Raw genomic sequence first — 27,677 nt, 5'->3', positions numbered from 1 at the left:
GTTCAAAAGTAACAGGTTGCACCTGAACCCGAAGGGGACCAATATTCTCGCGGGCAGGTGTATTAGAGCTGTTAGGGAGGGTTTAAACAAATTTGGCAGGAGGATGGGAACGGGAGTGATAGGGCTCAGGGTAGGATAGATGGTTACAAAGTAAAGATAGCATACAGTCAGACTGTCAGGAAGGGCAGGCAGGTGATGAGACATAGTTGCAGTCAACAGGGTGAGTATTAGAACATCAGGGATGCAAAATCAAAAAGGGTAGCAAATACGGTACTCAGGGTGCTGTATCTCAATGTACGGAGTATAACAAATAAGGTGGAAGATCTTGTTGTACTATTACAGATTGCCAGGTATGATGTTGTGTCTGAAGCGTGGCTGAAGGATGGTTGTAGTTGGGAGCTGAATGTCCAAGGGATAGGAAGGTAGGCAGAGGGGGTGGCGTGGCTCTGCTGATAAAGAATGGCATCAAATCAGGAGAAAGATGTGACATAGGATCTAAAGATGTTGAATCCTTGTGGGTTGAGTTGAGAAACTGCAAGGGTAAAAGGACCCTGATGGCAGTTATGTACAGGCCTCCCAACAGTGGCTGGGATGTGAACCACAGGTTACAACAGGAAATAGGAAAAAGCATATCAGAAGGGTAATGTTATTATAGTCATGGAAGATTTTAATACACAGGTCAATTGGGAAAATCAGGTTGGTAATGGATCTCAAGAGAGTGAGTTTGTTGAATGCCTGAGAAATGGCTTTTTAGAGCAGTTTGTCGTTGAGCCTACTAGAGGATCAGCTATACTGGATTGGGTGTTATGTAATGAACCAGAGGTGATTAGGGATCTTAAGGTAAAAGAACCCTTAAGAACCAGTGATCACAATATAATTGAGTTCAACTTGAAATTTGATATGGAGAAAGTAAAGTCTGATGTAACAGTATTTCAGTGGAGGAAGGGAATTTACATTGGTATGAGAAAGGAGTTAGCCAAAGTCAATTGGAAGGAGCTGCTGACAGGGATGTCAGCAGAGCAGCAATGGCGTGCGTTTCTGGGAAAAATGAGGAAGGTGCAGAACGTGTATTCCAAAAGTGAAGAAATACCCGAGGCAAAATAGTACAACCGTGGCTGACAAAGTAAAAACAGAAGTTAGGGCGTACAACAAAGCAAAAATTAGTGGGAAGGTAAAGGATTGGGAAGTTTTTAAAAACCTACAGAGAATCATTAGAAGAGAAAAGATGAAATATAAAAGCAAGCTAGCAAATAATATCAAAGTGGATAGTAAAAACATTTTCAAGTATATAAAAGATAAAAGAGAGATGAGAGTGGATATAGGACCGCTAGAAAATGAGACAGGAGAAATAATAACAGGAGACAAGGAGATGGCAGATGAACTAAATGAGTATTTTGCATCAGTCATCAGTGTAGAAGACACTCGCAGTGTGCCTGATGTTCTAGTGTGTGAAGGAAGAGAACTGGGTGCAGTTACTATTACAAAGAGAAGGTGCTCAAAAAGCTGAAAGACCTAAAAATACATAAGACACCCAGACCAGATGAGCTGCACCCTAGGGTTCTGAAAGAGGTAGCATTAGAGATTGTGGCGGCATTGGAAATGATCTTTCAAAATTCATTGGACTTTGGCATGATGTCAGAGGACTGGAAAATTGCAAATGTCCTCCACTCTTTAAAAAAGGAAGAAGGCAGCAGAAAGGAAATTATAGAGCAGTTAGCCTGATCTCTGTGGTTGAGAAGATGTTAGAGTCAATTGTTAAGGATGAGGTGATGGAGTACGTGGTGACACAGGACAAGATAGAACAAAGGTAGCATGGTTTCCTTAAGGGAAAATCTTGCCTGATTAACCTGTTGGAATTCTTTGAGGGGATTACAAGTAGGATAGATAAAGGGGATGCAGTGGATGTTGTATATTCAGACTTTCAGAAGGCCTTTGAAAAGGTGCCACATATGAGGCTGCTACCAAATTAAGAGCCCATAGTATTACAGGAAATTTACTAAGATGGTTAGAGCATTGGCTGATTGGAAGAGGGCAGTCAGTGGGAATAAAAGGATCCTTGTCTGGTTGGCTGCCAGTGACTAATGGCGTTCCACAGGGGTTGGTGTTGGGACCACTTCCTTTTATGCTGCATATCAGTGATTTAAATAACGGAATAGATGGCTGTGTTGCCAAGTTTGCAGAGTATATGAAGATTGTTGGAGGGGCAGGTAGTGTTGAGGAAACAGGTAGGATGCAGAAAGACTTAGATTAGGAGAATGGACAGGTAAGTGGCGAATGAAATATAATGTTGGAAAATGCATGATCATGCACTTTGGTAGTAGAAATAAATGTACAGACTATTTTCTAAATGGGGAGAAAATCCAAAACTCTGAGATACAAAGGGACTTGGGAGTCTTTGTGCAGAACACCCTAAATGTTAACTTGCACGTTGAGTTGGTGGTAAGGAAGGCAAATGCAATGTTAGCATTCATTTCAAGAGGTCTAGAATATGAGACCAGGGATGTGAGAAAAGATGTGCTGGCATTGGAGAGGAAAGGAGGTTCACAAGGATGATTCCAGGAATGAAAGGGTTATCATACGAGGAACATTTGATGGCCCTGGGTCTGTGCTCGCTGGAATTTAGAAGAATGTTGGTGGGGTGGATCTCATTGAAGCCTTTCGAATGTTGAAAGGACTAGACAGAGTAGATGTGGAAAGGATGTTTCTTGTACTATTACAGATTGCCAAGTGTGATGTTGTGGCCTCCCTACTCTTAAATTCAATCCCTCTAGCAATGAAAGCCAACATTCCATTTGCCTTCTTGATAGCCTGCTGCACCTTCAAACCAACCTTTTGTGACTCATGAACAAGCACTCCCAAGTCCTTCTGCAAAGCAGCATGCTGCAATCTTTTACCTTTTAAATAATAATCTAATCTTCCATTTTTCCTTCCAAGGTGGATGACCTCACATTTACCAACATTGTATTCCGTCTGCCCACTCACTTAACCTATCTATATCTCTCTGCAGACTCTCCATATCTTCTGCACAATTTGCTTTTCCACTTAGTTTAGTATCATCAGCAAACTTGGATACACTACGCTCGGTCCTCTCTTCCAGACGGTTAATGAATATTGTGAACAGTTGCGGGCCCAGCACCGACCCCTTCAGCACACCGCTCACCACTGATTACCAATCAGAGTAACATTTGTGTATCCCAACTCTCTGCTTTCTATTATACACAGTACATATAACTCACACACAACATATAAAGTGTTATTAATCACAAATTTTCAAACAATAAAATATATCTCAGAAGACTGACGTTTAGCATAAGGTGTGTTTACAGCACGTTAAAACGTAAACAGTGTAATGCTGCAAGCATGTGATGAGACCTGGGTGGTGGTAGAGAGTTCAATAGTCTCATGTCCTGGGAGAATAGGTTTTTCCCCATCCTAACAGTCCCTGTCCTAATGCCATGGTACCTCCTGTTGGTTGGCCATTAAAAAAGATTGTGGGATAGATGGGGGAGAGTCTTGACAATGCTAATATCTGACATTTTACTTACGGCACAGGAGATGTGTTTAACTGGGCTAGCACTACTTACTAGACTTAAGAGCTCAAATCATTAGAAAAAAAAATGCCATGGTCCTCACCTTCCTGTTGACCACAGATGTTATTTTATTTTTTATTCAAACCCTAGAACAATCGCAGTTTTGTCCCAACTTCTGTTTGGAAGCATCAATCACTTTGTCAGTTATCAAATCCCTGCATGATCAAACATGGAGAATTCTACGTCTCACTCAAACTATAAGACAGACATTATGGTAGCGTAGCAGTTGGCACAAAGCTTTACAGTGCAGGATCTACAACACCAAAGGCACGGGCTGAGAAGCGTTACTGTCCATAAATCAACCCCCCCTCTGCATCAGTTCTGTCATTTTTGAATTTAATTCCTGGTTTTCCACATCCAGCTCGCACTCTGACATGGACGTTGCTGTCCTTGTATTTACTCTCCTCTTGTGTTCTTTCCCATTCAGCTTGCCCTCCTCTGTGTTCACAGATTCTGTCCTGGCTGACTGGTTTGTTCCTGTTCTCTTGCAGTGTTTCTCCTTTAAGCTTCAAGTTCAAGTTTATTGTGATTCAAACATACACATGTATACAGCTAAGCAAAATATCAGTCCTCTGCGGCCAAGGTGCCAAACAGAGTACATATGTATAGTCACACATAGCCAATGCACCACCAGCACCAGCCTACCTGCCACCCAAGACGTACATATATGCAGAAAGGTGCTGGAAATGGGCTACTGATATCATGAAGGATCCTACCCACCATCCTCATCAACTGTTTGTCCCACTTCCATCAGGGAGGAAGCTATGTAGTTTCCACACCAAGACCACCAGACTCAAAAACAGCTATTTTCCCCAAGCAGTAAGACTGATCAACACCTCCGCCCACTCACCCACCCACCCACCCACACCTCCACACCCCCAACCACCACTACTTATGGTATTGATGACAGAGACGCCTTGCGGTTGCTAGCCTTTAACTTAGCACGAACTCCAGCACTACACGGTTCCATTTTCCCCCACACTGCCTCTGGTGCCTCCTCTTCTGGGTGACTGTATCAGGCAATGCCGCAGTATGAGGGCGTGATCCATGCAGTAACCCAAGGCTATGCAGCTCCTATGCTGTCTGTTTCACACATCAACCAAACTTACAGTATTTTGTATTATTAATGTCCAACAAGGTCTTGCAATCAAGAAAAAAGTGTAAAACAACATTTGCACTATTTGTTGTATCTGGAGAGACCGATGCAACAAAGCACATCACCACCTTATTGGAAAACTTTCCCTTCCAGTTGCCCATTGCACCACCATGTGGTAGAGTGGTGTTTTACTCTGTTCTCAGATTTCACAGGTTTACAGATAAAAATGCTTCCAATTCATTAATGACAGCAATATTGATTGGCAGCTCAGTCAATTAACTCTTAACAGCAAGCCTCATAAAAGAATGAACTGTTGGAGAAGAAGGGTCGAGATCGAATTAATAACAGTTCTGACCAGAATCCAGGCCATGCTGTCTTCTGGCTGTGGCCATTAGGAAGGACGTACAGGAACCTGAGGTCCCACATCACCAGGTTCAGGAACATTTATTACCCTACAACCATCAGGCTCCTGAACCGGCATGGATAACTTCATTCTCCTCAACCGTAAACTAATTCTACAACCTATGGACTCACTTCCAAAGACTACCACTCATGTTCTTGATATTATTTATTTCTTCCTTATTAATTTTTTTATATTTTTGCACAGTTTGTCGTCTCCTACACATTGGTTGTCTGTCTTTGTTGCACCAGAAGAATATAAGACATAGGGGGTAGAATTAGGCCAATCGGGCCATCAAGTCCACACCGCCATTTCGTCATGGATGATTATCCCTCTGAAAACCATTCTCCTGCCTTAGCCCCATAACCTTTGCCCTTACTAATTAAGAACCTTTCAACTATCGCTCTAAATATACCCAATGACTTGGCCTCTACAACCATCTGTGTAATGAATTCCACAGATTCATCACCCTTTTTGTGCAGTTTCTCAGTGATTCTATTGTGTTTCTTGGTATCTATTGTGAATGCCCACAGGAAAATGAATCTCAGGGTTGCACCTGATGACACTTGTACGTTGACAATACATTTACTCTGAACTTCGGACTTGCAACTACAAAATAAAATTGTTGAGTTGGAGACAGAATTCACTTTGGGAAAGTGTGGCAGGGCTTTGACTAACTGAACATTCAGGCTATGATTACGTACAACAAGCTGATTAAAAAGGAAGGAAATTTACATAGAAATAGAACATAGGAAATAGGTGCAGGAGTAGGCCATTCGGCCCTTTGAGCCTGCACCGCCATTTATTATGATCATGGCTGATCATCCAACTTTATTAAAGATTCCACTGACACACCAAAATACCAGGATGGTAATCTGATTTCAAAAGACTGTATCATTCCACACAGGCATAGGAGAATAAGGGGTAATTTTAAACACTAATTATGAGACACATGTAAAAGGGTGATGGTAAATCTTCTCCTCGGGGTAAAGTGTGAAAGGGAGAAGATTTAAAAAGGACCTGAAGAGTAACTTTTCCGTGCAGAGGGCGATGAGTACACCCACTTTATTAGGTACAGAAGTAGACGAATAAACTCGTCTTGGGCTTCCAGCTTGAAGCCCGAGAAGAGTTTATTTGTCATATACACCAGGAAAACACTGGATTCTTTCTCATAACACTGTTGTAACGTGGTTATTTGAGTTACTGTTGCCATCCTGCCAGCTTGAATCAGTGACCTCATTAATAGGCCTGAAACATCAACTATTTACTGTCTTCCATAGATGCTGCCTGGCCAGCTGAGTTCCTCCAGCATTTTGTGTGTGTGTTGCTTCATTAATAAGGTGTTTTCACCTACAGAACTGCCACGCACAGGATGTATTATTTTCTGTAAATTCTACTGGAGTTCAACAACTTCTGAGGTACTCAAACCACCCCATCTGGCACCAACAATCATCCCACAGTCAAAGTCACTTAGATTACATTTCTGTTCCCCATTCTGATGTTTGGTCTGAACAACAACTGACCAGGTCTGCATGCTTTTATGCATTAAGTTGCTGCCACATGATTGGCTGATTAAATATTTGCATTAACGAGCAGGTGTACAAATGTGCCAAATAAAGTGGCCACTGAGTGTTTATGGAATGAGCTTGATAAAGTTTAAGGGAAAGGGAGATTCTCAAGATTCCTGTAAACAATGGATTCAGTACTGACTATGTCTGTGACTGCAGTGTATTTGAATAATGTCTCACAGCTGCCTTCTTTGGAGCAAGATAATTCAAGTTTGCCCAGATCCACATCAGATGTCTCTGGGCTTTTCACACCTTTTGATTTTGACAAAAAGCAGTGCCTAATGGAAATTAGACAGAACATTCCTTTCTTAATTAAAGCATAAATTTGACAAATGTTCTTACCTTTGTAATTAAGTTGTGACTCCAGCAAACCAGGTAGGACATTCTTTTCCTTAATTAAGGTGGCCGGAGTGTCTAACAAATTGATTGTACTTTTGTATCAATAGTCCATTGACTTGACCGGAATGGTTATCAAACTGATTGTTCTTTTGTATCGGTGGCCTTATAACTTCTGACAATTCTGACATCGTGCAGTGAACTTGTAGAACCGCCGGGGAGATGAGACAGGGTCTCTCCCTGATGTCGGATCTAAGTTCACTCACCGGCTGAGCTCGAAGAAATAAACAGTTGAAAAGATAAGTAACGATCTTTTTATGCTGTCGTTATTTGATCTAGCAAAGTTACGTTTACAAGCTGCCAGAGGAAGTGGTTAAGAGAGGTACAATAGTATCATTAGAGAAGAATTTGGATAGCTACATGGAGGAGCAAGGCTTAGAGAGGAATGGGACACACAAGAAATTAGGACTAGCTGGGTGGCGCTGTGGTCAGCAAGGACTGGTTGGGCCAAAGGCCCGTATCTGTGCCATATAGCTGTACACGCTAAATTGCCTGCTAAATTTCCAAAAGTATTTTCATGAGGCCTGTGAATTAGTCGCTGTTAATGTGCATGATTAACATGATCGAGTTGTAGATGCGAACTGGAAAAGAGCTTGAATCGTGTTGATATGTTGCTATGAGCATCAGCAGACCACCCCTCACCACGGCCAACCCCACTACTACGTCCTCAACCCACCCCGTCCATTACCACACCGGCCCCACTGAAACCTTCAACCACCACTGTCCTGCCAAAGCCACACTTGCCATCACAGCCCTAGCAATGGACACCAGCAGAGAACACTCCTCATTCTAAATCATGGCTCAGATTTAGCTGTACATTTTTAGATGTGTAATGCCCTGGGTAAGATTTCTACTGCTATGCTATGAGGTATTTTTAATTTAATAGTTTTCTGTAAAAGCAGTTTGTCCTGCTAGTATGTGTTCTTTGGCTTTGGTTAAGGATAAGAAGCCATGTTGTCCAGCTTAGCAATGTGGTGTCAGCCATCCGAGGTTGTCTTGGTACACGTCGTAACTTTCTGCCCAGTAGAACATTCAAGAGACTTGGGCAGATGAGATTTCTGAAAGACAGAAGGAATTCTAGTTTGAGATCTTTTGGTGGGAGCTTCGGAGCAGGGCACAAGGAAAGATTTAAAATGCCGCTCGAAGGAGAGACCCCATTATAAGAAGTGCTTTGTGTATAAGAATGGTTCAAAGGACGAAGTGCCAATACCGCTGAGTTAGCCAGTTCATTCCGAGATGGTCTTCGAGGGAAGTTCAAACCGCGACTGGTGTCTTTCATGCAGAACATGGGTTCAGCATGTGAGTAAGCGATACACCCAATTACTCCAGAAATGAGCTCCAGCATTTATGTGCACATTGGACTGGTTTAACTTTTTATTTTTATTTTCTTTTTCTGTTAATTGTTTGATAACGTGGAAAAATTGGTAAATATACTATTTATAATTATAAGCTGGTGTATACTCTGTCATTTCTTGGCGACCTGTGATTGTGTATGGGGCCGTATTTACATAGCATGTGTTACCATCAGTGTTCCTTACTCAGTGCTTCCCAACTTTCCTGTTTGGTTGAACCCCAATCATACTGACTGCAGATGTATATTGCTTATGAAAGGTGGCCTTCCCACTGCTCAGTCATGTGGCTGTTAGCAGGGTTAGCTAACGAGCCAAGTTGGTGTATGGGCCCCAGTGAGAGGGTTGCATTTGAGGGGGCTCGTCCTGGATTTTGAATGCTGTATAAGGATTGATTAAGCCGTTTATTTGTGTGTTTATTAGTACGTTATTATGGTTGCCATGGGATTAAGGTCTGGTGCAGTGCAAATTCCTGATGAACTGCTACTTAAAGTGCTGAGTGTTGGGGAAGTTACACTGAATGGCATTTTGACCAGTCAGCTAGTACGGATGTCGTATTAATCCAGGCTGTCAGTGATGTGACTGAAGTCACGGTGCCCAATAGAATGGGCAGCTTGAGAGGTAGGGCTATATCCCTGGAGGGAGGTGAGGGGGAATGTAGCTAAGGGTGAAGAGGGTGAGAGTTATGAAGGGAGTGCTGTCACATGATGTGATTGCTCTATGTATTCGAATGACCTAGAAGATGCGCCTTCCTCTGTCTTTCACCAAGTTACTCAGAGATGTTAGAGAGGAGGAAGGCATGACTGAGAAGTGGAACGTTTCCAAAAGCTGAGTATTCAGTGATAGTGTCTGCTGCTAAGCTGAGCCTTGATGCCACAAGGAATGGGTGAAAGCCCTTTGAGCTGAGCTGACTCAGTGGATATTTGCTAATGTTCCAGCTAAACGTGACACGTCCATTGGGAAACCCGACCCAGCTGGAAGACTTGCTAAGCAGAAGAATGTTGCTGAGAAGAGTTTCTTGACTAGAGGGGCAGCCGGTATTTTCTGTTACAACTGTGGACAAGATGGATCTTTCAAGCAAGACTGTGAGGGACAGGAAGATCTTCTTCCAAAAGTAAGTTAGCGGTTAATCAAACAGAAGAAATGAAGCAAAATTACGGAGGGACCCAGTAAAGGAACGGCTTTGCATCTTAGAGAGAACACATTCCAATCACTGTATCAAGGGAAATACTAAAGTGCAAAACACTATTCCTGAAGATTTAGTGGGACCAAGTTTTCATGTATCCATTTGGATTGAAGGTGTTTGTGCTAAAGCCATACTTGACACAGGTTCTCAAGTTACTTTGTTTTATAAATCCTTTTACAACCAGTATTTGACACAATTACCATTGATGACACTCAGTGCCCTTGAGATTTGGGGCCTAGTACTGATGATTACCCATATGGTGATTACTTGTCATTGAAACTGGAGTTTTCGGAAGCAGGTGTTAGAGTAACTGAGACTATTGACACACCAGTGCTGGTCTGCCTGGATCTGGTTGAAAAAGGTGAAGCTTCCATTCTTGTGGAAACAAATGTTCCCATTGTGCCCTGGTGAGATGGGGGTTAGGGGTTAGATTTTTAGGGAAAGGGATGTTAGGGAATTCGAGGTCAGACTGGAGTCTAAGCTTTCGAAGGCCAGTGACGTGGGTGTGGTTCACACACCAGTGAGGATGAGGGCTGCAGTTGTTAAAAGTGTTCCTGGATCAGAGTTCCTTGTGGGCAGGAGGCACAAGCAGCGGAGGCCCTCTAGGTGAGTCAGTGGGACTGAATTTTGAGGCGTAATATTGGAGCCCCGTCATCTTTGAGTCCTCGGCCAATACCAAACATTGATCGGAAGTCCAGATTGAAGCAAGAAGGTTCGTTGGAAGTCCAGAAGTCAAGTCTCAATGACCGGGTACCTGAGTCTCTGAATCTCTGACTCCACCGGGGAAGCGGAAAGTGATTCTGAGTCTGCCGGAGGCCAAAGACAGCCTGTCCTGCATTTAGAGGACTGTGTACAGTATGTATGCACGGCTAGCTGGCTGCTTGGGAAGATGGGAAGAACAGCGCTTGTTTCTGCTGTTGTTTTGTTGTCTGTACTCTGTGATGTTCTACGGAGCATTGGGAGCATGCGACATTGGCACCATAATGTGCAGCGACCCTTACGTGTGGCTCCCAGCACACCGTCAGCTGTGTTGGTTAGTCCAAACGACGAATTTCACTGAATGTTTCAATGTACATGTGATAAATAATCTGAATCATTACCATCAGATCCTGGGGTTGACAAACCCTTCAATACACTGCCACTCCCTTACCAGAACCACCTTAACCCAACAAATTCAAGCTCATTTAATTATCATTCAACTATACATGAATACAACCACACAAAACATCATTCCTCTGGGGCCAAGCTACAAAACACAGTACCAACAGTCATATACAGCACAAGACACATATAGCACATAGAGGATAGCAGTAATCATGCAGTCACACAAAAAAATATAATTTAGCCCAAGTCCCTGAGTGACATGTCCTGCAGATTGATGGTGCATGGATGATTGTCGGCAAGAGCAAGCCCTCAGCATGCCAATAAGAACCACTGGGTGTGTGGCCGTCTATCACATACAAACTCACCGTGATATAAATGATCTCTGCACATACTCCATACCAGCATCATTTGCATGACCAGCCCAAGCACACTGCTGGCTGTACGTACTGACACACATGGCGTAGTACCAAAGGCAATAAGGGCAGACTGCATGTTGAGAGTGGCTCGTCACAGTTTGACCAAAGCCACTGACTCTGGATAGTCCACGTATTTTTCAGAACCATTCAGACGTTCTAAAAGTTCAAAGTAAATGTATTATCAAAGCAGATATGTCATCGTATTTAACACTGAGATTCATTTTCTTGGTCATTCACAGAACATAGAACATAGAATAGTACAGCACAGTACAGGCCCTTCGGCCCACATTGTTGTGCCGACCCTCAAACCCTGCCTCCCACTTTAAATTCCTCCATATACCTGTCTAGTAGTCTCTTAAACTTCACTAGTGTATCCGCCTCCACCACTGACTCAGGCAGTGTATTCCACGCACCAACCACTGAGTAAAAAATCTTCCTCTAATATCCCCTTTGAACTTCCCACCCCTTATCTTAAAGCCATGTCCTCTTGTATTAAGCAGTAGTGCCCGGGGGACGAGGCACTAACTATCCACTCTATCTATTCCTGTTAATATCTTGTATACCTCTATCATGTCTCCTGTCATCCTCCTTCTCTCCAAAGAGTAAAGCCCTAGCTCCCTTAATCTCTGATCATAATCCATACTCGCTAAACCAGGCAGCATCCTGGCAAATCTCCTTTGTACCCTTTCCAATGCTTCCACATCCTTCCTATAGTGAGGTGACCAGAACTGGACACAGTACTCCAGGTGTGGCCTAACCAGAGTTTTATACAGCTGCATCATTACCTCGCGACTCTTAAACTCTATCCCTTGACTTATGAAAGCTTTCTTAACTACCCTATCTACCTGTGAGGCAACTTTCAGGGATCTATGGACATGTACCCCCAGATCCCTCTGCTCCTCCACACTACCAAGTATCCTGCCATTTACTTTGTACTCTGCTTTGGAGTTTGTTCTTCCAAAGTGTACCACCTCACACTTCTCCGGGTTGAACTCCATCTGCCACTTCTCAGCCCACTTCTGCAACTTATGAATGTCTCTCTGCAATCTTCGACAATCCTCTACACTATCTACAACACCACCAACCTTTGTGTCGTCTGCAAACTTGCCAACCCACCCTTCTACCCCAACATCCAGGTCATTAATAAAAATCACAAAAAGTAGAGGTCCCAGAACCGATCCTTGTGGGACACCACTAGTCACAACCCTCCAATCCGAATGTACTCCTTCCACCACAACCCACTGCCTTCTGCAGGCAAGCCAATTCTGAATCTACCTGGCCAAACTTCCCTGGATCCCATGCCTTCTGACTTTCTGAATAAGCCTACCATGTGGAACCTTGTCAAGTGCCTTACTAAAATCCATGTAAATCACATCCACTGCACTACCCTCATCAATATGCCTGGTCACCTCCTCAAAGAATTCTATCAGGCTTGTTAGACACGATCTGCCCTTCACAAAGCCATGCTGACTGTCCCTGATCAGATCGTGATTTTCTAAATGCTCATAGTTCCTATTTCTAAGGATCTTTTCCAGCGGCTTTCCCACCACAGACGTAAGGCTCACTGGTCTATAATTACCCGGACTTATAATTACTACTACCTTTTTTGAACAAGGGGACAACATTCGCCTCCCTCCAATCCTCCAGTACCATTCCCATAGACAACGAGGACATAAAGATCCTAGCTGGAGGCTCAGCAATCTCTTGCCTCACGTCATGGAGCAGCCTGGGGAATATTCCGTCAGGCCCCGGGGACTTCCGTCCTAAAGTATTTTAATAACTCCAACACCTCCTCTCCCTTAATATCAACATGCTCCAGAACATCAACCTCACTCATATTGCCGTCACCGTCATCAAATTCCCTCTCATTGGTGAATACCGAAGAGAAGTATTCATTGAGGACCTCATTCACTTCCACAGCCTCCAGGCACATCTTCCCACCTTTATCTCTAATCAGTCCTACCTTCACTCCTGTCATCCTTTTGTTCTTCACATAATTGAAGAATGCCTTGAGGTTTTCCTTTACCCTACTCACCAAGGCCTTCTCATGCCCCCTTCTTGCTCTTCTCAGCCCCTTCTTAAGCTCCTTTCTTGCTACCCTACATTCCTCAATAGACCCATCTGATCCTTGCTTCCTAAACCTCATGTATGCTGTCTTCTTCCACCTGACTAGATTTTCCACCTCACTCGTCACCCATGGTTCCTTCACCCTACCATTTTTTATCTTCCTCACCAGGACAAATTTATCCCTGACATCCTGCAAGAGATCTCAAACATCGACCACATGTCCATAGTATATTTCCCTACAAAAACATCATCCCAATTCACACCTGCAAGTTCTAGCCTTATAGCCTCATAATTTGCCCTTCCTCAATTAAAAATTTTCCTGTCCTCTCTGATTCTATCCTTTTCCATGATAATACTAAAGGTCAGGGAGTGGTGGTCACTGTGCCCCAGATGCTCACCCACTGAGAGATCTGTGACCTGACCCGGTTCATTACCTAATACTAGATCTAGTATGGCATTCCCCCTAGTCGGCCTCTCAACATACTGTGACAGAAATCCGTCCTGGACACACTTAACAAACTCTGCCCTGTCTCAACCCTTGGAACTAATCAGGTGCCAATCAATATTAAGGAAGTTAAAGTCACCCATGATAACAACACTGTTATTTTTGCACCTTTCCAAAATCTGCCTCCCAATCTGCTCCTCGGTATCCCTGCTGCTACCAGAAAGTACAAGAAACACAATAGAATCAATGAAAGACCACTTCCAACAGGACAAACAAACCACCAGTGTGCAAAAGCCAACAAACTGTGGAGGGAGGAGAAGATGGCGACGCGACGCAGCGCGCATAGCCTCTCTGATGAAATGATATCGTATTGTTAAATAGGGGCCATGCACAATTCTGATTTGATAGAGACAGCTGTGAGAGCACGGAGGAACATCTGGAGTAACTTCTGAAATGCCCGGTTCGCTGCCGCTGCTACTGTGCGATCGAGAATCTCCAGAGGGAAGGCCCCAAAATCCTCGGCTTTGCCTGCTGCTGGCAACCAGGTCTGGCGTCGAAGCGTTCGGCAGAGATGGTGCTTGGTGCTCGGTGTCGGAGGGCTGGTCGGAGCTCAAAGTTTTCGGACAACTCAGAGTCGGACTGTGGTCGGGTATGGCAGGGAGAGTTTTCTTCCTTCTCCCGTCTGCGTGAGATGTGGGACTTTGAGAGACTTTGAACTTTTTACCATGCTAAATGGCCTATTCTTCATCAAGTTACGGTATTGCTTGCACTGTTGTAACTATATGTTATAATTATGTGGTTTTTGTCAGTTTTTCAGTCTTGGTCTGTCCTGTGTTTCTGTGATATCACACGAGAGGAATATTGTATCATTTCTTAATGCATGCATTACTAAATGACAATAAAAGAGGACTGTGGGTCCTCATAATCTAATCTAATTTAATCTAATCTAATCTAAATAAAAAAACAATAATAATCATCAATTATTAATAATAATAGTTATCAATAAATATCAAACATGAAATGAAGAGTCCTTGAAAATGAGTCTGTAGGTTGTGGTGTGCAGTGATGGGGTAAGTAAAGTTATCCATGCTGGTACAAGATCCTGATGGCCGAAGTGTAATAACTGTTCCTGAACCTGATGGTGTGTGTCCTGAGGCTCCTGTACCTTCCTCCTGACGGCAGCAGCGAGAAGAAGGCATGATGGTAGGGGTCCTTGATGGTGGATGCAGTTCTCCTGAGACAGTGCACCATGTGGATGTGCTCAGTGGTAGGGAAGGCTTTACCCGAGATGAACTGGAAAGGTGAAAGACCAGCTTTGTTTGCCACTTACATCGAAATGCACATGAAATGTGTCGTTTGCGTCACAGCAAATCAGGGAGGATTGTGCTGGGGCAGCCTGCAAAGTGCTGCAATGCTTCTGGCACCAATTTAGCATGCCCAAAGCTCACTAATCCTAACCCGTACCACCTCGGACTTTGGGAGGAAACTGGCGCACTGCGGGAAACCCAGGCGGTCACAGTGAGAACATACAAACTCCTTACAGGAATCTAAGTCCAATCTTACGGCTAGTGCTGTAATAGTGTTACGCTAACCGCTGTGCTATCGTGCCACCCAGAAACTGCAGTGCCATTGGGTTACCCACACTCATTCCAGTACCACTGACTCCATACACAGGAGTAAAATCAGGTCATTTCGCTCACTGCCACTCTGTCATGCCTGATTCATTCTTTCTCTCAGCCCCATTCTCCTGTTTGTAGGGGGAGGGGAAGAAGGACAAGTTAGAAGGGGATGGGTGAAGCCAGGTGAGAGCTGACAAAGAGGTGGAGAAGAAGGAATCTGATAGGAGAGGAGAGTGGACCATGGGAGAAAGGGAAAGAGGAGAGGCTCGAGGGTGGTGATGGGCAAGTGAGGAGAAGCAGTACGAGGCCAGATTGGGGTATTGAGGGAAGGGAGAAGGAAATTACTAAAAGGAGAAATCATTGTTCATGACGTCAAGTTGAAAGCTACTCAGACAAAATTTGTGGTTTTGTTCCTCCACCCTGAGAGTGGCCTCATCATGGCAAAAGAGGAACTCATGGACCGACATGTCAAAACAGGAATGGGGATAGGAATTAAAATGGTTGGGCCCCAGAAAATTCTGTTTCTTGCAGTTGGAGTAGAGGTGCCTGATAAAGCAGGCGCCCAATTTTTGTCAGGTTTCTCCAGCGTAGTGGAGGCCGTATCAGGTGCACCAGATACACTAGATGACCCCAACAGGTACGCAGGTGAAGTGTATCCTCACCTGGAAGGAAAGTTTGAATGGTTACGTGTAGCATTTCCGCCATTTCCAGGGATATGTGCCAGTAGGTAAGTAGATGTGGAGGACAAGAAAATCACAGAGGAAGTGATCCCTGCAGGAAAAGGAGAGTTGGGGGGAGGTTAAGATGTGTTTGGTGGTAAGATACCGTTGAAGAAGACAGAAGTGGCGTTGGATGTGGGGGCTCATGGTTTCTCTGCAGATACTGGAAATTTGAAATATATCAGATCACACTGCCCATATATTTCATTCTAATGCTCTTTGTTCCTCCCATTTGCCATCTCCAGCTACTCTGTTACCTAGACTCTTCTTTGATCTCTCTTTGAACTTGATCTCTTTCTTGACTCCAATGAAGGTCCTGATGCAAATTGTTAATGCTTTCTCTTTGCTTGACCTGCTAAGTTTGCCAGCATTTTCTAATGTTATTATTAGTATGGTCACACCAACAGATTGTTCAACACCTGAAACAGGGTGCACAGAATAGTTTACACTTTACAGAATAGTTTCCCAAACTACCGTCAATACCACTGACTGTGAAATGCCTTGCCAATTTAAATACCACTTAAGATAGTAATTCTATTAGATTCCATCACTTCCTAGCAGTGCACACCAGATATCAAACAAAATCATAGTAGAGACATAAAGCACAGAAACAGGCCCTAATAAAATGATCACTGAGTGTATTTCTGTGTGTTGGTAGTCTTCTGCTGCTGTAGCCCATCCATTTCAAGGTTCTATGTGTTGTACATTCAGAGATGCTCTTCTCCACATCACTGTTGTAAGATGTGGTTATCTGAGTTACTGTCGCCTTCCTGTCAGCTTGAACCAGTCTGGCCATTCTCCTCTGACTGCCCTCATTAACAAGCTGCTTACACCCACAGAGCTGCGCTCATTGGATTTTTTTCTTTTTTTTTTGCACCATTCTCTGTAAACTCTAGAAAAATTCTAGAAGATCAGCAGTTTCCAATGTACTCAAACCACCCCATCTGGCACCAACAATCATTCCATGGTCAAAATCACTTGGGTCACATTTCTTCACCATTTTGATGTTCCATCTGAACAAGAACTGTACCTCATGCCCATGTCTGCATACTTTTATTTATTGAGTTGCTGCCACATGATTGGCTGATTAGATATTTGTACTAATGAGTAGGTGTACTGGTATACCTAAAATGGCCACTGAATGTTTAAGGAGGCCATCTGGCCACTACAAAGACAATCCCATCTATTCTATTCCTCTGTCAGACAAAAGTTCAATTAAAGTGGCTGTTTAACTTGCCAATCATCAATCTTTGTGCTGTGTGAAGAAACCAGCGTACCCAGGAGAAACTAGAGGAAACGTGTAAACTCCACACAAAAGGCACAGAGAGGTCAGGTTTGAACTTTGGTCACTGGAGCTGTGCTTGATGCAATAACATTGCCTGCTATGTCACTTTGAGTTGTCTGGCTATTCACTGGAGATTACCTGTACACTATGTAATGCCATTTGCACTTCCACCCTCCAGACCATGCTCTCTCCTCACTACTCATTACTACCATTGCGCAGGAGACTTAGCTCCCACACCACCATGTTCAGGAACAGTTATTACTCCTCAACCAAAATGGATAACTCCTGAACCAACATGGATAACTTCATTCACCACAACTCTGAACTGACTGTACAATCATTCGTAGAGTCACTTTCAAGGACTCTACAACTAACATTCTCAGCATTATTTTTTATATTTGCACATTGGTTGTTTGTCAGTCTTTGTCTACATATAGTTGTTATAAATTCTATTGTATTCACCTGTAAATGCCTGCAAGAAAATGAATTCCAAGGTTGTAAATGGTAATATACAGTATATGTACTTCCATAATAAATTAACAAACCATGCTAGTGTAGCCGTTAGTGTGACGCTATTACAGCTCGGGAGGTAAGAGTTCAGAGTTGCAAGCAAGTTTGTATGTTTCTTCCTGTGAATTTCCTCCAGTGCTACGGTTTTCTCCCGCTGTCCAAAGACATACTAATTAGTAAGTAGATTGGTCATTGTGAATTGTCCCATGATTAGACTAGGGTTAAAATCGGGGGTTGCTAAGGGACACAGCTCAAAGGGCCTATTCTGTGCTGTATCTCTAAATAAAATTCAATAAAACATTCGTCAACCCCCAATCCAATGTGCTCACATTTTGTTTAATATTCTTGTTGCGCCAATTGATGTTTATGAAGATGTAAGATGTGTTGGTCATCATTAGTTGGGGGATTGTGTTCAAGAGCCATGAGGTAATGTTGCAGCTCTATAAAATCCTGATTAGGCCATACTCGGAATATTGTATTCAGTTCAGGTCCCCTCATTTACCAGGGTGTTTCTTGGGTTAGTAAGCAGGTTCTATGAAGATGGAATGGGCTTTTCTCTTTGGGGTGAAGGAGAATGACAGGTGACTTGGTAGAGTTTACAAGATGACAGGAGGCATAGATCATAGACAGCCAGAGACGTTCTCCTAGGGCAGAAATGGCTAATACAAGGGCATAATTTTAAGGTAATTGAAAGAGTATAGGGGAGATGTCAGAGGTAAATTCTTTACACAAGGAGTGGTGGGTGTATGGAACAGGCATGGTAGTAAAGGCAGATATATTAGGAACATTTAATGTATCTTAGGCACATGGATGAAAGAAAAATAGAGGGCTGAGTGGGAGAAAGGAGTTAGATTGATCTCAGATTAGGGTAATTGTTGGCCGAATGGCCTGTTCTATGCTGTTATGTTGCTTGTTCTATTCTCCTGTGTGGCATTCTCTCAAAGTCACACTGAGTGTTTAAATATGTCACATACTCTGGTTCCCCTTTGTTTATTCTGCTAATTATAATTTCAGAGATCTCTCAAACATGAAATTCCTTTCATAAATCCATATTGACCATACCATATCCTGTTATTTTTCCAAATGATCTCTTACTACTTCCCTAACATTACATGTTCTATCATGAAGGATTCCATACACCCTGTTTGTGCTCTGTTTGACCCAGTCCCATTAGGGAGGAGGCAACGTAGCATATACCCTAGGGCCACCAGCCCCAAAAACAGTTACTTTCCCCAAGCAGTAAGACCGATTGTCTCCACTCACTAACTCCACCACTGCTTTATTATCTCCCGCCAGTCACCTTATGTACAGCCTGGTGCCAATTTAAGGGCATACAATCAATCCATGTATATATGCTATCTTATGCATTTAGACTTGTGTGTGTTTTAGTTTTACCTTTTGTGGTTTTTCTGTGCTGCACTGGATCCACAGTAACAGTTATTTTGTTCTTACACTTGTGTACAGGAAATGACAATCTTGAATCTTTTCATAGTCATAGTCATAGTCATGGTCATACTTTATTGATCCCAGGGGGAAATTGGTTTTCGTTACAGTTGCACCATAAATAATAAACAGTAATAGAACCATAAATAGTTAAATAGTAATATGTAAATTATGCCAGTAAATTAAAAACCTTGCAAAATTTAGGGGCAAGCAACTGATATGAATAGTTGTTACAAAGAAGGCATGACAGCAGCTTTTTTTCATTCGGAGTTTGAGGAGATTTAGTATGTCACCAAAACCTCTTGAAAACATGCAGCTGTACCGTGGAGAGCATTTGAACTGGTTGCGTCACTACCTGGTATGGAGGGGCCGCTGCCCAGGACTGGAAAAAGCAGCAGAGGTTTGCAAACTCAGCCAGCTTCATCATGAGCACTAGCCTCCCCAGCATCAAGGACACAGTCAAAAGGCGATGCCTCAAAAAAGATGGCATCAATCATTAAGGACCCCCATCTCCCACGACATGTCTTCTTCTCATTGCTACCATCAAGGACGAGGTAGTAGTAGGCAGCCGTTGATCTCAAGGGATCATGGGTTTGCGCCTCTGGACTATGTCCTCTCCAGGGCACAAACCTGGACAGGAAGGTTTGAAGAACCGGCTGTTGCCCAGGCAGCGGGTTCCTGCTCTCCACGTCACTCATGTAGTGCAAGGGAAGGGCAAGCACCGATACAGCTTGGCACCAGTGTCGTCACAGAGGATGCCAGAGTGAAGTTGTAAAAAACATCAAACTGCCTGAGGGACCCCGGCTCCGGGTTTCTTCCTCGGGGGATTACTCCCGAAGCCTTTCCCATGGGTAGGTATGGCCGCAGTGTATTTCTTATTGTAATTTATAGTTATTTTATTACAATGTACTGCTGCTGCAAAACAACATCTGTCATGACATGTCAGTGATACTAAACATGACATGTCAGTGGACGTTGATTCTGATTATGCGTTGGTCACTGCAGCTTTTTGACACAATGTTTCTGCTCTTTCTCTTTAACTAGCCCGACGATTATTGCTGGAATTGCCTCTGCTCTCTTTCTATTTATTGTCATCATCGGGATTATTGTTTGCTGTTTCTTGTGTTCCTGCTGCTACCTGTATCGACGGAGACACCAGCTAAGAGAGCGATTCACAGGTCAGTGAACCAATCAGCATAGACATTCCTGACCCCCCCCCCCCCAAGTTGAACCCTAGGCTAATCACAATGACCAGTCAACCTACCAGCCGGTTCGTCTTTGGGCTGTGGGTGGAAACCGGAGCGTGTGGAGAAACCTCGCGCTTTCCACAGGAAGAACACACAAACTCTTTACAGATGATGTTCCGAACTCCAAAGCCCCCAAATTGTAATCACCTTGCACTAACCACTACATGTCCCAGCTAACACATGCTGTTGTAGGGGAAAGAGCAGTGAGGACTAGTAAACAGAGATGTGTATTCTGCTTAGGCAGTAACAAGTTCGGTGGCACCTGAACATGAAGAGGGAACGGCAGACGAAGTGGAATGCAGCAGTGATACCACGAGGTGTTTTTGGCAGATTAACAATGCCCTTTGGTCTGCCTGAAACCTGTTAGTCAACTGGCACATTGATAGTCCGTGGAGGAATGCTGCCGAATAGCATAGTCCATGCTGCAGGAGTACGTGATGGGTGCAGCTGGGTGGGGAAGGAGGTTGTTCTACTACTGAAGAGGGAGGGGTTTTGTTGGTGAGGAAGCCCCTCAGTTACTGTAGAAGCGTACCACCCTAGGGGTCACAGGAGTGGCAGCAGCACTATTGATGTAATAAAACAGAACAGACTTCGAATGTAAAGAATGAAAAGGCTTTGCAATGTTTGCTCTTGTAAATATTATTTTTATTATGAAAAATGTTTATTTTGATAAAATATGTTTCTATAAGATCTATTTTAGGGGAAAGATTAGAAAGGGTTAGTAACTAGTACATAGAATCAGAATGGGTTTAAAATCACTGACATATCTTGTGAAATTTGTTCTGCAGCAGTACATTGCAATACATAGTAATCAAACTATAGATTGCAATAAGTATATTGTATATATAAATCAATGAGTAGTGCAAAGCGAGAAGGAAAAAAGAAAAAATACTGAGGAAGTGTTCGTGTGTTCAACGATCATTCAGAAATTTGATGGTAGAGGCGAAGAAGCTGTTTCTGCAACGTTGAGTGTGTGACTTCAGGCTCCTGTGCCACTTCCTTAATGGTAGTAATAAGAAGAGGGCATGTCCTGAAGGCTCCTCAATGATGGATGCCACCTTTTTAAAGCATCACCTTTTGAAGGTGTCCTGGATATTGGGGAGGTCATGATGGAGCTGACTGAGGTTACAATTTTCTGCAGACTTTTCTGATCCTGTGCAGTGGCCCCTCCATACCAGACAGTGATGTAGCCAGTTAGAATGCTCTCCACGGTACATATGTAGAAATTTGAGTGACTTTGGTGACATACCAAATCTCCTCAAACTCCTAATGAAATATAGCTGCTGTCATGCCTTCTTTCTAATTGCATCGATATGTTTGGCCCAGGAGAGATCCTCAGAGATGTTGACACCCAGCAGCTTGAAACTGCTCACCGTAATTAGCAAATGTGGATTGTGCTAATGTGACAAAAGTAGAGGCATGGAATGCAGCAGAGATGACACTCGAGTTTCAGGAACTTCACCCATTGTAAAGGTGTGCACCCATTGTTATAATAGAAAATTGGATTTACTGTTAGACCTGAGGATAATCATTTCACTCTGTATTCAGGACCTGCTCTGTTACTTAATTAAGTCTTCCAGTAGCCACCATTCTGTCATCAAGATACAGTTTTACTGGTAATCTCATCAATTGAGAATGTAAAAGCTGTACCCAAATTTATGCTCTGGTAGCAAACAAGAGGAATTCTGCAGATGCTGGAAATTCAAGCAACACACATCAAAGTTGCTGGTGAACGCAGCAGGCCAGGCAGCATCTGTAGGAAGAGGTGCAGTCGACGTTTCAGGCCGAGACCCTTTGTCAGGACTAACTCCACATCAAAGTTGCTGGTGAACGCTGCAGGCCAGGCAGCATCTGTAGGAAGAGGTGCAGTCGACGTTTCAGGCCGAGACCCTTCGTCAGGACTAACGAAGTCCTAACGAAGGGTCTCGGCCTGAAACGTCGACTGCACCTCTTCCTACAGATGCTGGCTGGCCTGCTGCGTTCACCAGCAACTTTGATGTGTGTTGCTTATGCTCTGGTAGATCTGCTTTGGCTAGTCTCCTGCTGTGCACTGGAATTTTTAATAAATCACGCATTACTCCATGTGATCTCTCAGTTTTCTCCAACACATGTCAATGAGCCTATCAGAAAGTACTAATTGTTATTGCCAATGAGCTCATCTGATCTATAGACCTGAATTATAAACACAAGAGATTCTGCAGACATTGAAAATTCAGAACAACACAGGGAAACTGCTGTTGGTTTTTTAAAAAAATCAATTAATTAGAAAGTGATGACATTGTGGATAGAGCTAAGGAATTGCAAAGGTAAAAAGACCTTGATGGGAGTTGTATACAGACCCCAAACAGTAGTAAGGATGTGGTCTACAAATTACAATGGGAGATAGAAAATGCATGTCAAAAGGGCAATGTTATAATACTCATGCAGGCTTTCAATATGCAGGTATATTGGGAAAATCAGGTTGGTGCTGGATTCCAGGAGGGGGAATTTCTAGAGCACCTACGGGATGGCTTTTTAGAGCAGCTCACTAGAGGATCAGCTATTCTGGATTGGGTGTTGTGCAAAGAACCAAAATTGATTAGAAAGCTTAAGGTAAAAGAGAGATGGAGGGGCAGGAGTCAGAGGTTAGAGAGCACCCCTGTGGCTGTACCCCTTAACAATAAGTCATCCTGTTTGAGTACTCTTCGTGGGGGGGGGGGGGGGGGGGAGGATGGCCTACCTGGAGGAAGCAACAGTGGCTGCGCCTCTGGCACAGAGTCTGGCCCTGTGGCTCGGAAGGGTAGGGAAAGGAAGAGGATGGCAGCAGTGATAGGGGAATCTATAGATAGGGGGTCAGAGAGACAATTCTTTGGATGCAGGAAAGAAGCACGGATAGTAGTTTGCTCCCAGGTGCCAGGGTCCAGGATGATTCTAATCGCGTCCACAATATCCTGAAGCGGGAAGGAGAACAGCCAGAGGTCGTGGTACATATTAGTACCGGCGACATAGGCAGGAAAAGGGAGGAGGTCCTAAAAACAGACTACGGGGAGTTAGGAAGGAAGTTGAGAAGCAGGACCTCAAAGGTAGTAATCTCGGGATTACTGCCTGTGCCATGTGACAGGGAGAATAGGAATAGAGTGAGGTGGAGGATAAATGTATGGCTGAGGGATTGGAGCAGGGGGCAGGGATTCAGATTTCTGGATCATTAGGACCTCTTTTGGGACAGGAGTGACCTGTACAAAAAGGACGGGTTACACTTGTATCCCAGGGGGACCAATATCCTGGTGGTGAGGTTTGCTAAGGCTATTGGGGAGAGTTTAAACAAGGATTGCTGGGGGTTGGGAACCAAACTGAAGAGACGGAGGAAGAGGCGGTTGGCTCACAAATAGAGAAAGCTTGAAGACAGTGCGAGAGGGAGGATAAGCAAGTGATCGAGAAGGGACGCGCTCAGACCCATGGTTTGAGATATGTCTATTTTAATGCAAGGTGTATTATGAACAAAGTGGATGAGCTTAGAGCATGGATCAGTACTTGGAGCTATGATGTTGTGGCCATTACAGAGACTTGGATGACTCAGGGGCAGGAATGGTTACTTCGAGTGCCAGGCTTTAGATGTTTCAGAAAGGACAAGGATGGAGGCAAAAGAGGTGGGGGTGTGGCACTGTTGATCAGAGATAGTGTCACGGCTGCAGAAAAGGAGGAAGTCATGGAGGGACTGTCTACTGAGTCTCTGTGGGTGGAAGTTAGAAACAGGAAGGGGTCAATAACTCTACTGGGTGTTTTTTATAGACCACCCAATAGTAACAGGGACATCAAGGAGCAGATAAGGAGACAGATTCTGGAAAGGTGTAATAATAACAGGGTTGTTGTGGGAGATTTTAATTTCCAAAATATTGATTGGCATGTCCCTAGAGCGAGGAGTTTAGATGGGGTGGAGTTTGTTAGGTGTGTTCAGGAAGGTTTCGACATAATATGCCTGCAAGAGGATAGGCTGTACTTGATCTGGCATTGGGAAATGAACCTGGTCAGGTGTCAGATCTCTCAGAGGGAGAGCATTTTGGAGTTAGTGATCACAATTCTATCTCCTTTACCATAGCATTGGAAAGGGATAGGAACAGACAAGTTAGGAAAGTGTTTAATTGGAGTAAGGGGAAATATGAGGCTATCAGGCAGGAACTTGGAAGCATAAATTGGGAACAGATGTTCTCAGGGAAATGTACGGAAGAAATGTGGCAAATGTTCAGGGGATATTTGTGTGGAGTTCTGCATAGGTACGTTCCAGTGAGACAGCGAATGGCTGGTAGGGTACAGGAACCGTGGTGTACAAAGGCTGTTGTAAATCTAGTCAGAAGAAAAGAGCTTAAGAAAGGTTCCAAAAAACTAGGTAATGATAGAGATCTGGAAGATTATAAGGCTAGCAGGAAGGAACTTAAGAAAGAAATTAGGAGAACCAGAAGGGGCCATGAGAAGACCTTGGCAGACAGGATTAAGAAAAACCCCAAGGCATTCTACAAGTATGTGAAGAGCAAGAGGACAAGACGTGAGAGAATAGGACCAATCAAGTGTGACAGTAGAAAAGTATGTATGGAACCAGAGGAGATAGCAGAGGTACTTAATCAGTACTTTGCTTCAGTATTCACTACGCAGAAGGATCTTGCTGATTGTAGGGATGACTTACAGTGGACTGAAAAGCTTGAGCATGTAGATATTAAGAAAGAGGATTGCTGGAACTTCTGGAAAGCATCAAGTTGAATAAGTCACTGGGATTGGATGAGATGTACCCTAGGCTACTGTGGGAGGCGAGGGAGGAGATTGCTGAACCTCTGGCGATGATCTTTGTATCATCAATGGAGATGGGAGAGGTTCCAGAGGATTGGAAGGTTGTGGATGTTATTCCCTTATTCAAGAAAGGGAGTAGAGATGGCCCAGGAAATTAAAGACCAGCGAGTCTTACTTCAGTGGTTGGTAAGTTGATGGAGAAGATCTTGAGAGGCGGGATTTATGATCATTTGGAGAGGGATAATATGATTAGGAATAGTCAACATGGCTTTGTGAAAGGCAGGTCGTGCCTTACGAGCCTGATTTAATTTCTTGGGGATGTGACTAAACACATTGAAGGTAGAGCAGGAGATGTAGTGTATATGGATTTCAGCAAGGCATTTGACAAGGTACGCAATGCCAGGCTTATTGAGAAAGTAAGGAGGCATGGGATCCAAGGGGACATTGCTTTGTGGATCCAGAACTGGCTTGCCCACAGAAGGCAAAGAGTGGTTGTAGACGAGTCATATTCTGCATGGAGGTTGGTCACCAGTGGTGTGCCTCAGGGATCTGTTCTGGGACCCCTGCTCTTCATGATTTTTATAAATGACCTGAATGAAGAAGTGGAGAGATGGGTTTATAAATTTGCTGATGACACAAAGGTTGAGGGTGTTGTGGATAGTATGGAGGGCTGTCAGAGGTTACAGCGGGACATTGATAGGTTGCAAAACTGAGCTGAGAAGTGGCAGATGGAGTTCAACCCAGATAAGTGTGAGAAGGTTCATTTTGGTAGGTCAAATGTGTTGGCAGAATATAGTATTAATGGTAAGACTCTTGGCAGTGTGGAGGATCAGAAGGATCTTGAAGTCTGAGTCCATAGGATACTCAAAGCTGCTGCGCAGGTTGACTCTGTGGTTAAGAAAGCATATGGTGCATTGGCCTTCATCAATCGTGGGATTGAGTTCAGGAGCTGAGAGGTAATGTTGCAGCTATATAGGACTCTGGTCAGACCCCACTTGAAGTACAGTGCTCAGCTCTGGTCACCTCACTATAGCAAGGATGTGGAAACTACAGAAAAGGTGCAGTGGAAATTTACAAAGATGTTGTCTGGATTTGGGAGCATGCCTTATGAGAATAGGTTGAGTGAATTTGGCCTTTCCTTGGAGAGATGGTGGATGAGAGATGATCTGATAGAGGTGGACAAGAAATTGAGAGCCATTGATCGTGTGGATAGTCAGAGGCTTTTTCCCAGGGCTGAAATGGCTAGCACGAGAGGGCATAGGTTTTTTTTCACTTTTTTAAAGTTTTTTTTTGCTCAGCATAACAAAACTTTCAATTTACGGATACATTTACATTCACATTTCTTCTCCTCACAGATATCAGCTATCAGAACACTTCCATCAGAATACAGACATCATCCCAACATCCTATACAAAAGCCCTTGTTAGTATAGCAGACAGGTTTACATCAACATACTGCAGAAAAGGTTGCCATGTTTTATGAAAATTATTTGTTTTTGAGTGTACCATACATGTCAAAAAGTCCAAAGGAATGTATTCCATGATTAATTTACGCCAACCAAAAGGTCCAGGGGCCTTATCGGATATCCAACAAAGTAAAGTGTTCTTCCTCGCACAAAAAGTCAGGATGTTAACAAGTTTTTTCTGATGTGCATTAATAATACGACTGCTGGGTAAGCCTAAGAGAAAAGACACTAGGTCCAGTTCAAGCTCCACCTTCAGAATATCTTCCATTTCACCCAAAATATCACTCTGAAGTTTGGGACAAGTCCAAACACAGTGGGTGAAAGTTCCAGTATTTACTTTACATTTGGAACACATTGGAGAAACCCCCGTCTTAAATTTCGACAGACGATCTGGAGTCAGATGGGCTCTATGCAGAATTTTGAGTTGCGGTGCTTTAGTTCTATTACAAAGTGAAATTCTTTCGCATTATAACAGATGTCTTCCCATGTTTCAGCTGTAATTTCTACTCCCAGCTCTTCCTCCCAGCTGCTCAACCTCTCCACAAGAACATTCCTTCAGGATGCTGTAAAAAGTACTAATAGAGACTTCACCCTTAGAACGAAATACCTTCTTTTCTATGTTAGAACTATAGAAATCAGTTAACAGAGATGTTTTTTCTGTATATAATCTCTTAACTGAAAGAAACAAAAAAGATCCTTGTTGTGCATGTTAAATTTCTGTACTATTTGACTAAAAGACATCATCGTTCCTTCATCAAGCAAATCTCCTAGATGGAAATTACCCTTAGAAATCCAAAGTTTAAATCCAGAATCCATTATGCCAGGCTGAAAATCTGGACTGCCAGTTATTGGAGTGATTTTCGCTGCGTTGCCCTCAATTTGTCGCAACGGCCTCCAAGCTCTGACTGTATTAATCATTATTGGATTGCTACAATATTCCTTAACTAGTTTCATCTTATTGAGGAAAAGCAAATTACTAAGAGGGTATTTTGCTTGTGAAGCTTCAATGTCTAG

At 43.4% G+C, this 27,677-nt stretch overlaps 1 protein-coding gene across 1 annotated transcript in view; it reads left to right on the top strand.

The window, feature by feature from the left end:
* Positions 1–27,677, top strand: part of LOC140209389 (uncharacterized) — a 142,869-nt gene that overhangs the window by 100,173 nt on the left and 15,019 nt on the right. The window contains exon 5 of the mRNA XM_072277640.1: positions 20,238–20,371. Coding sequence (XP_072133741.1) covers positions 20,238–20,371 — 134 coding nt within the window. The remainder of the gene's footprint in view (positions 1–20,237; positions 20,372–27,677) is intronic.

Source organism: Mobula birostris, chromosome 14 (genome assembly GCF_030028105.1).
Source record: "Mobula birostris isolate sMobBir1 chromosome 14, sMobBir1.hap1, whole genome shotgun sequence".
Taxonomy (NCBI): Eukaryota; Metazoa; Chordata; class Chondrichthyes; order Myliobatiformes; family Myliobatidae; genus Mobula; species Mobula birostris.
This window is presented reverse-complemented; position numbering and strand designations above follow the sequence as displayed.